This window comes from Paroedura picta, chromosome 16 (genome assembly GCF_049243985.1).
Source record: "Paroedura picta isolate Pp20150507F chromosome 16, Ppicta_v3.0, whole genome shotgun sequence".
Taxonomy (NCBI): Eukaryota; Metazoa; Chordata; class Lepidosauria; order Squamata; family Gekkonidae; genus Paroedura; species Paroedura picta.
In genome coordinates, this window is record NC_135384.1 from 12,235,241 (window position 1) to 12,248,096 (window position 12,856).

Below are 12,856 nucleotides of genomic sequence, written 5' to 3' on the forward strand. Positions count from 1 at the left end.
GTTTTGCGGCCGTCGATGGAAGCCACATCCCTATCCGTGCCCCCGGGGGAAGCATAAAAGAGTACGGGAACAGGAAGGACTTTTGCTCTGTTCTCCTGCAAGGAACAGTGGACTTCTCCGGCCGGTTTATCGATGCCGAGGTGGGGTGGAGTGGCAGGAGGCATGATGCCCTTGTTTTCAGGGAATCCAACCTCAGGAAAGCCATGGACGAAGGGGTCTTTGTTCCAGGAAACCCCACCGCCACCATTGAGGGCGTGCGTGTGCCGGCGTTGGTCCTCGGGGACGGAGCCTACCCATTACGACGCTGGCTCATGACTCCCTACAAGCGGCCAAGGACGGACGTGCAGAGCCACTACAACCTCAGTCACTCCCGGGCAAGGAATGTAGTGGAGCGTGCCTTTGGACGTTTGAAGTCACGGTTCCGTTGTTTAATGTCACGACTCCATGTACATATTGACAATGTGACTCCGCTGATAATCGCATGTGTGATTTTGCACAACATATGCGAGGACAAGGGACATAACATCCCCTTCCCTGAGGACGAACCTGAACCTGTAGTCCTTCAGGATACACAGGACATCCCTGAAGCAAGGAGAAAAAGGATATATGCTGAGGGGTGCAAGGTTCGGGACGCCATAGCCACCCACATCTACAGAAACAGGAGGCGTGTTTAATTGTTTTTCCTACTCTGTTGTTGAATAAAGTTTTGTGTTCTTTGTTTAACCTTGTCTTGTGCGGTTTGTGTACTTTGCCAGCAAAAAAACGGGGATTCTCTGGTCCAAAAGCACTTTGACAGCCCTAAATGCTAACTCCCCACTGAAATTGACAAACACAATACGGAAGCGCTGAATGGGGAAAGTTCGGGGAGGCGGGTAGCCAGGAAGTATTGGCGACCCCTGTCAAACCGGAGGATCAATCCACTCATGTTCCAAGGAATAATTTTATTGGTGGGCAGCTTTGATACATTTAAAAAACGGGGTGGTCGATCGGAGCAACGCACGTTCGTTCCCTAACCGTCATTCCGAAGATGCCGAAGCCACGGAAGGGCTCCTTCTGGCAGCGCGCCGAGGCTGAGGCACTTCTGGAGCTTGTGCTACAATCAAAAAGTGTTGGCCGCCTAATGGCCAGCACCCATTGCCACACCAAGGGTGCCTACCTGGTGTTGGCTTCAAAGCTGAGGGAGAGGGGCTATGTCCGGACCTGGGAGCAGGTCCGGACAAAATTCAAGCGCCTTAAGCTGGACTTCCTAAACAGTCTGGAACAGTGGGGGGGGATCCCGCAGCCAAGTGGGAGGACGGTCTTCCACGACCAGATGGTGAAAATATGGGAGAAGGCTGGGAAGCCCCCCCTGGACATGAGGAGGCATATGGGTGAGTGCTGCCCTCGTTGTGTTTTGCCCTTAAACATGCATGGAATGACTAGCTGCCTCTTTCCCCTACTGTCCCCAATGAAATTCGAGAAAGTATTTAGATGCTGTCAACCCCCTCAGACTTAGCCAGCCAGTACTGTAGAACCACTTTGGTTATGCGCTTAGACTCTAACTGTGGTGTGTCCACCAGCTGTGTTTCATCTCTGTTTTGTGTGCTTTTAATTATGATTTGTCTTTTTCTTTGCCCAGCCACACAATCACCATCCAAGCTGGCAACAGCACCTGAGCGTGAGGAGGGGGAGGAAGAGGGACCTTCCACCTCGGGACAGGCTGCAGGTGAGAGTTTTATGTATGTGAGGGAGACCCATGTGTGTGTACCCACACGGAGCCATATGGGAGCCTGATGTGATGCTTCCTTTTGGAGTGTGATCAAATTCTTTGTTTGATTTCTATAGCTGAAACTGTGGAGGCAAGGCTGCGTGCCATGGAGGCCAGAGTTACTTCCCTGGAGGCTCAAGTGGCGGAGCTGAAAGGGGAGATTGAGCAGCACAGGCAACAGAGGGAGGCGGAAGAGCGTAGGTTATGTTCCCCACTGCCCAACTCTTCTCACACTGTGGCTAAGGCCACTTAAAAGTGTATGCATGTAAACTAAAGAAATTTGAAAATATGTGTGGTACTAATGTGTACTTTTTCTCCCTCCCCACAGTTAAGAAGAAGGAGGACGAAGAGCTCTTCCGGCGCAAAGTTAGGGGGACCGTGGGACGGCTGTGCAGGAGAGTTAGGGCGATGGAAGGGGCTGGGGAGGGGAGCGGTGAGACCTGAGTTTTGTTTCCTGTTTGTGTTTTGGGGTAGGGGTTGGGGGGGGGGGCTCCAAGTTTCATTCCCCAATGTTTTTCCCCTGTTAAATGTATACTTTTGTTAAAAAAAATTGGTTTTCCAGGGGGGTGGGGGGTGGTGGTGCTGGTGGGGCTCCAAGTTTCATTCCCCAATGTTTTTCCCCTGTTAAATGTATACTTTTGTTAAAAAAAATTGGTTTTCCAGGGGGGTGGGGGGTGGTGGTGCTGGTGGGGCTCCAAGTTTCATTCCCTAATGTTTTTCCCCTGTTAAAATGTTTTTTAAAATAAAATGTTATTGCAAATTTTATAACAAGACTCCAGTGTGACTTCTTAAACTCGCACATATTTAACCCCACACCACACTCCTAAAACTCCTCGAACTAACACCCCTCCAACCTCCAACCCACACAGCAGTACCACAATATACACAATCACTAGAGAGGCCGCTTTCAGCCTTGCAGATTCTACAGTAGGGTACACAGAGACAGAGTCAAAAATATAAACTTTATTCAACAAACAACAAAACACAGATAACATGAAATAGAAAAAGTGGGCAAAACTAGGAGGGGGAGTACTTGTCTGCTGGTTTTATTTTTCTCTTTCCGAGAATAGTCCTCCTTCTTGTTTGGGTGGAGGCATTCTGAGAGGGAGTCGGTGGGGTGGGTGCTGGAAGTGGTGGTGTTGGTGTGGGTGGTGGTGGGGGGGCGATTTGTGGAGGGTAGGCCCTTTCCATGACCGCTACAGCCCTCTCCATGAGTCTCCTTATCAGACGCACCTCCTCCACGCCTTCGCGTAGGATTTGGTTTGTCTCTCTAAGGACTGCCCTCAATTTTCTCCCCTCCTGGGCAATGAGTGTGAGCATGGCTTGGTCAGCGGCCGCGGCACGCCGTGACTCCTCATAGCAGTGCTCAAGGAGCCTCTCTCCCACGCTTGTCAAGACGGAGACGCGCCTCAGCCTGCCGCGTTCCCTCGTAAGCCTCTCCTCTGCTGGGAGCGCACCTCTAGGTGGTGGGCTGCCTGGAGCCAGGGGTGGTTCCTCCTCCTCATCTGAAAGAACCTCTGTTGGCAAAAAATGAGAAACAAAACTGTTAGTAACATCCAAAAAGTCAAAACACACCATGGTGGACATGGTGTTCTTTTTTGTCCCCGTGTTTTCCTGCCAAGAATTTAAACAATCCCCGGCGAGCACATGGCTATTGTTTGTTTGCCCATGGTGTGCTTTTACTTTTGCCTACTTTCACAGCAGGACTCTCAACAATTAAAAGGGAGCACATGGTTAGTGCCTAGCGACATTGTCCTGCAGCTATGGCTCGAAAGGAACAGGTCATGCACGCTCACCATCTTGAATCTGTATCCGCCTGCGCCGGGCAGGAGGTCCAAGCACCCTAGGCTGTTCCTCCTCCTGTGTTCCGGGTATGAAATCTGCAAAAAAAGGAAAAAAAACAGATCTAGGACCAAAGGGTGGCAAAGCCAGCTTCAAAGCCTACACCAGCAACGCAGAGGGACTCTCTTCTTTCTCTTAGCAGTGCTGCTGCCCTGCACAAACAGAAAAGCACAAAGCAGTTAAAACAGCCCCCCCCCCTATTTTTACTAATACCTACCAATGTTAGTTGATGCCCCCGAATCACTATCCACGTCAGGTGCTGCTGGAGACTCTAGGGGCCCCGTCCCTGGCAACTGTGTCTCTGTGGACAAGAGCAGAAAATAGTGAAAAACGAGCAAGCATACACCATGAACCACAAAGCAAGCTCCCAAAGTTGTGAGCCAAAGTACTGCAGAAGGCCTATGGGCGAGGCATGCTGCAAATATTTTGGGGCTGTTGGTTAAACATGACCGTTTCAAATACTAACCACATCAAGCACTCCACAGCCAACCATCTTAATAAATCTTTTAAAAATTAAAATTAAATTATAAAATTAAAACCGTTTCAAATAGTAACCACAGCAAGCACTCCACAGCCTACCTTCTTTTAAAATCTTTTAAAAATTAAATTATAAAATTATAAAATTAAAACCGTTTCAAATAGTAACCACAGCAAGCACTCCACAGCCTACCTTCTTTTAAAATCTTTTAAAAATTAAATTATAAAATTATAAAATTAAAACCGTTTCAAATAGTAACCACAGCAAGCTCTCCACAGCCTACCGTATTATGCGTTGCAACGAACACACGAGAAAACGATGCCCAAACGTCAGAACACACATTTGCTTAAAAGGAAATATAAAATAAAAAGAAAATCACTTACCGGAGGCAAGGGGCGTTTGCTCAGGAGCCTCCTCTGGCTCCCCAGGAACGATGGCGATCAGGTCCAGCGTTACCGATTCCGCGGCTCGTTGCTGGACGGGGGGTGGAGGGCGAAAGCTGGAGGAGGTTCCCTCGCCGGGATCCTCCTCAGCGGGTGGTTCCTCGACCGGGGCAGCCGGCTTCCGAACCACCTTAAGGCTCCGGCCGACGCGCTTCGGCCTGCCGGATCCTTCCCCGTCCCCGTACAGCTGGCGCTGCTCCTCGAAGTAGGGGCAGGTCACCTTTTCGTTGCCGGAACCCTTGTTATGGTTCACGGCTCTCATGTACTCTGCCCTCATTGTCTTGGTCTTCGACCGGCATTCAAGGCCGGTCCTGTTGTGGCCCAGGGCGCGCATCTTAATAGCCACTTGTTCAAAAACCTCCCTATTCCTGTGGGAGGACTGGAACGCGTCCTGGATTTTCTCCTCCGAGAAAATCCCGATCAGGTCCCTGATCTCCGCGTCCCTCCAAGTTGGGCCACGGCCGGTTGCAGGGACGGACGAGGCTTGAGAAGACGATTCCATGTTGCTTTTGCTAGTAGCTGAGCAAAATGGTGGTGGGAGGTGCAGGGTGCAACGGATCATATACCTTCCCGCACACAAAGACAAAGGGACTAGCCGGCTCCTGATTGGTGGAGGGCAGCAGGGGACACGCACATTGGCCACATCAGGTCACATGTCACGTTCAAAACTCCTCGCGCGGGAACAGGATCTGCTCCTAATGGCCAGATTGGCGCCCTTGTTGTTTGACTTAACGCATGCGCGTATTCGTTTACACGCGAGAAGAGCAGTTTGAACATGCAGCGGGAGCCATTTTAGGAAAATGTCCGCCATTACACAAACGCATGCCGGTGTTCAACCGAGAGCAAGTGCGGCAGTACTCGGCAGTTCCCCAATAATATTCACCAGCCACAGCATAAATCAACCAAACATGACATGTAACTGGCGTACGTTCGTTGGCACGCTCAGAGGAATGTTTTTTAAAATGAACGGGGGACGGCGACTCCGCTTGCCGGAGGTCTAGCCGCCAATGGAAGGGGTTGTCCGCACCCAAGCACAAGCACGCACCGGGAACCACACAAAGACCCACTACACATAAGCCGCCCCTCATGATATCACCTCGAATCATGTCTATTGAACCCCTGTAAGCTAAGCAGGAGACTGCGAGCGGCGACCGTTCGTTGGCACGCTCAGAGGAAAATTTTTTAAAATGAACGGGGGACGGCAACTCCGGTTGCCGGAGGTCTAGCCGCCAATGGAAGGGGTTGTCCGCACCCAAGCACAAGCACGCACTGGGAACCACACAAAGACCCACTACACATAAGCCGCCCCTCATGAAATCACCACGAATCACGTCTATTGAACCCCTCTAAGCTAAGCAGGAGACTGCGAGCGGCGAATGTTCGTTGGCACGCTCAGAGGAAAATTTTTTAAAATGCTCCCTGTACGTTGACTCCGCTAGGACTGGCCGATGGTAGACGGGGTTTTAAGCTTTGGGCAAATTTTGGGAACGTGACGGTGTGTGCCACTGTGCTTGTGAAAAACTCTTGTGGTGTCCGGGCAGAATTTCCGAAAGTGATCGTGCTTGAAAGCCAGTCGCTGTCCCGTTGCCTCGTAGATCCCCGCTCGCTCGGAGAAAAAAAAAATGGCGAACAGTTCGCCGGAAGTTTGGAGGACAGGCTCGGGAGGAGGGACTTTGAAGAACCCGCAACAATGGTAACGCACAGGTCTTTAGCGCTACTGTTGCAGATTGGTTGCAGGAGTGTATCGCTATCCGGAGGGTGAATCCAGTTTTCTGGATTCCCCTAGAAGCGCTACAACGAAGCGCTTTTTGCGGGTCGGTTTCAGGATTGTTGCAGATTGTTTACGACGTCGTGCGTTATGGCAAATTAGTAGCGTTTTCAATCAGCAACCATTGTGCTATTTTTAAGCCGTGGGAAATGCCCCTTAGTTTCCGTTCAGATCCTGTCTTTTGTTTTAATCCAGCTCATTTAGTAGAGTGCTTTGCCAATTGCAGTTAATTTTATGGGTGGGCTGCCAGAAGTAGAGCAAGACTTCTGACTATTAGGTTTTTAAGGAAGGAGTCTGTTAGTCTTTTCCTGTCATCCACCTAATGCCTGTTTTTCTCCTACACAGACAACAGACCTGCTACCCAAGATACAATGTCCAACCAAAGTGCTGTTTCTCAGTTCCTGCTCCTGGGATTCTCAGACATTAGAGAGATGCAAATATTAAGCTTTGGGTTTTTTCTTGTAATTTACATGGCCACCCTTATTGCAAATATTGTTGTCTTCACCGTTATAGCCAGTGGCCACCATGTTCATACTCCAATGTACTTTTTCCTAATGAACTTATCAGTCATTGACATCAGTTCCATCTCCATCACTCTCCCTAAAGCCATGGCTAATTCACTCCTAAACACCAGGCTAATTTCATATTATAACTGTGCTGCACAGGTATTTTTCGTTTCCTTCTTCTTGTTTGCAGAAGTGATCTTGCTAACTGTCATGGCATATGATCGATATATTGCTATCTGTGATCCCCTGAACTATGGACGAATAATGAACAGGAGGTTCTGTTTTCAAATGGCCATGAGTGCCTGGATGGAAGGACTTTTGTTTGGAATTGTTAATGTGACTAGCACATTCAAAATCACTTTCTGCTCCACTGTAATTAATCAATTCTTTTGTGAAATTCCTCATCTGCTCAGACTCTCCTGTTCTAATCTTTATCTCATTGAAACTGCAGTTCTCATAGTAGGTTGCTCTATTGGAACATGTTGTTTGGGTTTCATAATTGCATCTTATGTTCATATTTTCAAAACAGTACTAGGAATTACTTCTGTGGAAGGCAAGAGAAAAGCTTTCTCCACATGCATCCCTCACTTGATAGTTGTTTCTCTGTTCCTCACTTTTGGTATGACTGCCCATCTGAAGCCAGCTTCCAGCTTCCCCTCTAACTGGGATCTTGGTCTTTCTTTAATGTATACTGTGGTCCCACCAATACTGAATCCAATAATCTATACCATCCGAAACAAGGAGATCAAAGCGGAAATTTCTAAAGTTTTTTTTGGGGTAGTCTAAAAATAGTAGTTTTTAAATCCATAACACATATTTTCCCTGTTCATGTTTTCAGAATGTTTTCAGTGGGAAAGTTTTCACAGAAAGCTAAGGATTTCAACACAGAATAGTTTGGCTATTAAAGAAAAGTGATTTAAATAGGTCATTAAAGATGCTTTCTGTTTGTGCTTGGAATTGTACTAGAGATGGATGTATGGGTAGAGTTGAATTGGATCTGGCATCCCTAAAATCAATGTAATTTGATACAAAGATTGTGTTCTTTGCCTGGAGCAAGGAGATTTGCCGATCACTACCACCATCAAACTGGTATTCCATCTTGACTGACTTAAAGGCTACTTCAAAACATGTCAAATTAATGGAAATTTCAGATGAATAAGAATTTATCTTATATTGTTGCCAAATATGCACGATTAGCAATAAAATCTAGGTGTGCCTGAGTGAATATGTGTAAGGGTTTAGATGCATCTTTTGGATTATGAAGAATTACCTAATCTTTAATCAAAATAATATTGTTGTATTCTACTGTTTTTATTTTGTCCTGGTTGCCAACCTCAATAAATGTATTGTGTTTTGAATCAGACAATGTTTTTATTCTATCATTGAAATGTAATGCTTTCCAAAATGAAAATGGCTACAGATGATTCATAAGATGTTATGTTGTCTAATTTGTTGAAATTTCTAAGAAGACACATGATGTAATAACACAGTCATAAAACAGAAAGAAAACAATTATAAATACAACTACTGCTGCACACAGCTGTTTTCATTCAAACCAAGCAACTTAAGTTTACAGCACAAGACATGCTGGCTGATACAAGATTGCATACAAGCATAGAACAACTGTCTATCTATCTGTCTGTCTGTCTGTCTATCTATATCTATTTTATATATTTATATTCTAAAAAGAAGAAGAAGAAGAAGAGTTGGTTCTTATATGCTGCTTTTCCCTACCCGAAGGAGGCTCAAAGCGGCTTACAGTCGCCTTCCCTTTCCTCTCCCCACAACAGACACCCTGTGGGGTGAGTGAGGCTGAGAGAGCCCTGATATCACTGCCCGGTCAGAACAGTTTTATCAGTGCCGTGACGAGCCCAAGGTCACCCAGCTGGTTGCATGTGGGGGAGCGCAGAATCGAACCCGGCATGCCAGATTAGAAGTCGGCACTCCTAACCACTACACCAAACTGGCAGAGACATCACCCTGCCAACAAAAGTGCGTTTAATCAAGGCTATGGTATTCCCAGTTGCAATGTATGGCTGTGAAAGTTGGACCATAAGGAAGGCCGAGTGTCAGAGAATTGAGGCTTTTGAACTCTGATGCTGAAGAAGACTCTTGCGAGTCCCTTGGACTGCAAGGCGAACAAACTGGTTAGTCCTAGAGGAGATCAGCCTTGACTGCTCCTTAAAAGGCCAGATCCTGAAGATGAAACTCAAATACTTTGGCCAGCTCATGAGAAGGAAGGACTCCCTAGAGAAGAGCCTAATGCTGGGAGCGATTGAGGGCAAAAGAAGAAGGGGATGACAGAGAATGAGGTGGCTGGATGGAGTCACTGAAGCAGTTGGTGCAAACTTAAATGGATTCCGGGGAATGGTAGAGGACAGGAAGGCCTGGAGGATCATTGTCCATGGGGTCGCGATGGGTCGGACATGACTTCGCACCTAACAACAACAAATATTTATATTCAGCTTCTTTTTCAGCAATTTATCCTGTAACTCCAGCCTATAGAACTACTAACAATGCACTTATTAAATGTTCAGTTAATAGAAAATTAAAATAATGCCTAATATCAGCATGAATACCAAATTTTAAAAAATCACAATTCATTACTAGTATTGAAACCTAAAGGTGCAAGAGACTGTAGTTTGTCTATATAAATACATATCCTATGGTAAAATTGCTTTGCTGGCATTGCCTGGATTAAGGGGATGAGACACGCTCAACATCGGAAACTGAAAACCAGAAAATGAAGGTCATTTTCAGAGAGCTCCATTTCAATGTAGTGGCTGACTAAAGGAGTCCCCTAATATCCATTTTTAATGCAGGAACGTTGTTCCAAAATGTGCATTTTGATAGCCTGCACAGATTGGCCAACATAGATTTTTTCAGAAGGACAAATTATAAGGTGAACTATATTTTGGTATTACCACTTAAAAAAACAACAATATTCTTTTTTAAATCCATTGCTGACCACTCAAAAGTTTGGCCTTAATACTAAATAGTCATGCTACACAACTAGAATGCCTATAATGATCCATTGGACCCTCCTGAGATTCTATGGTACGAGAATGTGGTATCAATGTATACTAAAAGACTCCTAAAATATATGTTCTTCCTAAAACAATTAACAGGACATCCTGGCAACCTGATAAATCTGAATTTAAATGCCAATGTTTCCGCAGAATGCTGCTAATATGGTTGGAAATAATTGTTGAATAACAAGCAACAGTATCTTCACTCATGAAAGAGTTCAGTTGTTTATTCTGATTCAAGATTAGTGGAGTAAGGAGATTAGTTCTGTATAAATGGAGATATTTACAAAATATATCAACCTCTTTGGGATTCTGATGTGCAAGTAAAGAATATTGTTTTTTTTTACTATTTGAAAAATATAAGAGGTTGTGTATTACAACAGAGAATGTTTGCTCTCATTCAAATTGCATCTTGACTTGGCATAAGCATTTTGCTCACAAAAATATACAGACTGTACAAAAGTTAATACAAGTTAGCAGCATTATCATGCCTCACTGTGACAAGCTAAACACTTGTGAGATCTGCCAGCAAGCTAAAGAGACTGCCTCACACTATAAGAAGATGTGGAACACAAATAATGAAAAACTGTTAGAAAGAGCTGTTTCAGATCTTCTGGGACCTCTTAAGCACTCTCCAGGAGGAGGAAATATTTTGTGACTTTTATTGATGCTGGAAACCATTTTACAAGTATGTGTTTTATAAAATCTAAAGATTAAGCATGAGAGAAATTTAAAATTCACATCGTGATTTTGAATAACAAATTCAATAAGATTCCATAGATCTTGTTCACTGATAATGAGACTGAGTATTGCAGCAGCAAGTCTAAAAGATTTCTGAAAGAGGAAGGAATACAGCATAATACTAGTCCTCCATTTTCCTCAATAAAACGATTCAGCTGAACATCTTAAACAGGACTGTCCAGGAGATGGCACATTGGCTGGTCTGACACCTGCTGGGCACAGGCTGTAAACACAGGTACGTATTTCAAAATTGCTCATAATATAACACAGTTCATTGTAAATAGGTAATTTTTCCTGACCAGGATAAGCAAGGCTACCTATTCTCAACAGATTTTGGAAGCTAAGTAGGGTTGACCCTGTTTAGTATTTGTAGGAAAGTCCACCAAGGAACCTTGAAGTCACAATGCTGGACCATGAAATAACAAATCATTTCTGAATATCTCTTGCCTTGAAAACCTCATGGGGTTGCCATAAGGCAGGTAGGACTTGATGATAAAAGTGGTATTTAAAAATTAACTCCAAATATAAAGGTGACAATGACCTGGAAAATCTGAATAAAGTATGTCTATAATGCCACAAAGTCAGGCAATCATATAGACTAAGATCTTTACACATGATATTATGTTCTCGGTTGAAACATGGAGACATAATTTGTTTTGACTTTTATCACCAGCCGACTGCAATTTACAAGCAGTAATAATTTATCTTGGGATTACTGTCACTGAACTCTGCTGGGCTTTGAAGACCATTCCTAAGAATTCGAAAAGAACAGACATGTATATAAAACCTCTTTCCCATAAGACACACATTGGCTAAGAACCTAAAGTGCTCCTTATTGTGGAGTCTGTGGATGGGCAAGAAAATATCAGCACTTGCTCACTATTTTTTTTAAGAAGAAGTTAAACAAGAATGAAAACAGTCTTGCATTGAAAGGTAAACTTAATCTCTCCTTCCCTCCCTCCCTCCCTCCTTCCCTCCCTCCCTCCCTCCCTCCCTCCCTCCTTCCCTCCCTCTCTTCAGAATCCTAGAGCCAGAAGGGGAATTTCTTGGCTTCTATGCCTTGTTGTTGGCCCTCCAGAGAAACTGGTTGGCTGCTGTATAAGATACGTTGCTGGACTAGCTGGACCCCTGGCCTGATCCAGAAGGGCTCTTTTTATATGCTACCCTAACTGCACAGTAGGCTAACTCTCTGTAGGGATGAAACTAGTCAAGTGATAATATAGTATATTTATTTATTATATCCATGCATGCATTTTACATTCTGTAACCACTGGATTTTTTTGTCTCTATATAGCTCTTCAATATGTAAACAAACATGTTTCCATGTATTAATATAAAAACATGATGCTCATGCCAACATCAGTAAAGAAAATCTCTCACATTTCTTGTTGACAAGCTTTGGTTACACATTGTAATATCAATTCAATGTGAATCTCTTTATTTGGCAGAAGCACTATAGATACAGGAGAGGGGGGGGGAGGAAAAGAATTTAAGATTGAACCAGATTTTTAAAGATGTATTTCCATCCCTTCCATCACTGTCTTTTGCCAAGTTAAAAGACAACACTTACAAACATCCCTTTGGCTATTTCCTGCATAAATCTTTAAAAGGAAATTATCCCCACCCCAAAAAGCCCCGCAGTATCTTGTCACTGTATGAGATCCATGTAACACACAATAAAACAAGCACTTTCTCTCCCTAGCAGGACTTCAAATCCTGATTTAGACCTTTTTAAGGAGTCCTGTAAACATAACAATCATTTCTTCAGTATGTACAAACTGGATAAAATGACAAACTCTCATTTCTTAGGAAACATGAAATAGTTGGTCTTCAGTGCTAGAAAACCTAAGCAGAAAACAGAAGATCACAAATCATTATCTTTTGTATTCTGTTATCAGTTTTTTTTCAGATTCAGATACCTTTATTGGCATATGATTAGATATACATATAGCAACAAATACTAAAATTCCAGGCAAAGACATATGTATTACAATAATAGTGCCTTATGTCGTGCAGCCAATCGGCATCTGAGGTTAATTGGTTCTTAAGATAATTGACAGAATTTTTGCAGTGTCCACTATCCATGAAGGCTCCTTCCCACTCAACATCATCTTCACTTGATGTTTCTCCTCAGCAAACATATACTTCAGTTTTCCCATAAGAAAACCCCAGATAATGATGGTACATCTTAAATTTGGGGCAGTTGAATAATAGGTGTGGAAGTGTGTCTGGTAATTTACATCTGTGCAGGCTACCTCTCTCATTTTGGGGAATTTGAAGGAAATGATCTCTTGATATGTTT

At 44.2% G+C, this 12,856-nt stretch overlaps 2 protein-coding genes across 2 annotated transcripts; one reads left to right on the forward strand and one right to left on the reverse strand.

The window, feature by feature from the left end:
* Nucleotides 1-856: 856 nt before the first annotated feature.
* LOC143825242 (uncharacterized) lies at nucleotides 857-2,191 on the forward strand. Its single transcript, XM_077313267.1, has 4 exons — nucleotides 857-1,370; nucleotides 1,619-1,705; nucleotides 1,825-1,944; nucleotides 2,076-2,191. Exons 1-4 carry the CDS (start codon nucleotides 1,028-1,030, stop codon nucleotides 2,189-2,191), a joined length of 666 nt encoding a protein of 221 aa, XP_077169382.1. The 5' UTR covers nucleotides 857-1,027.
* A 572-nt stretch (nucleotides 2,192-2,763) lies between these two features.
* LOC143826335 (uncharacterized) lies at nucleotides 2,764-5,259 on the reverse strand. Its single transcript, XM_077315085.1, has 4 exons — nucleotides 4,451-5,259; nucleotides 3,807-3,890; nucleotides 3,544-3,627; nucleotides 2,764-3,264 (listed from the first exon to the last, which is right to left on the reverse strand). The coding sequence occupies exons 1-4, from the start codon at nucleotides 5,070-5,072 to the stop codon at nucleotides 2,765-2,767; spliced, it is 1,290 nt and encodes a 429-aa protein (XP_077171200.1). The 5' UTR covers nucleotides 5,073-5,259; the 3' UTR covers nucleotide 2,764.
* Nucleotides 5,260-12,856: the final 7,597 nt, after the last annotated feature.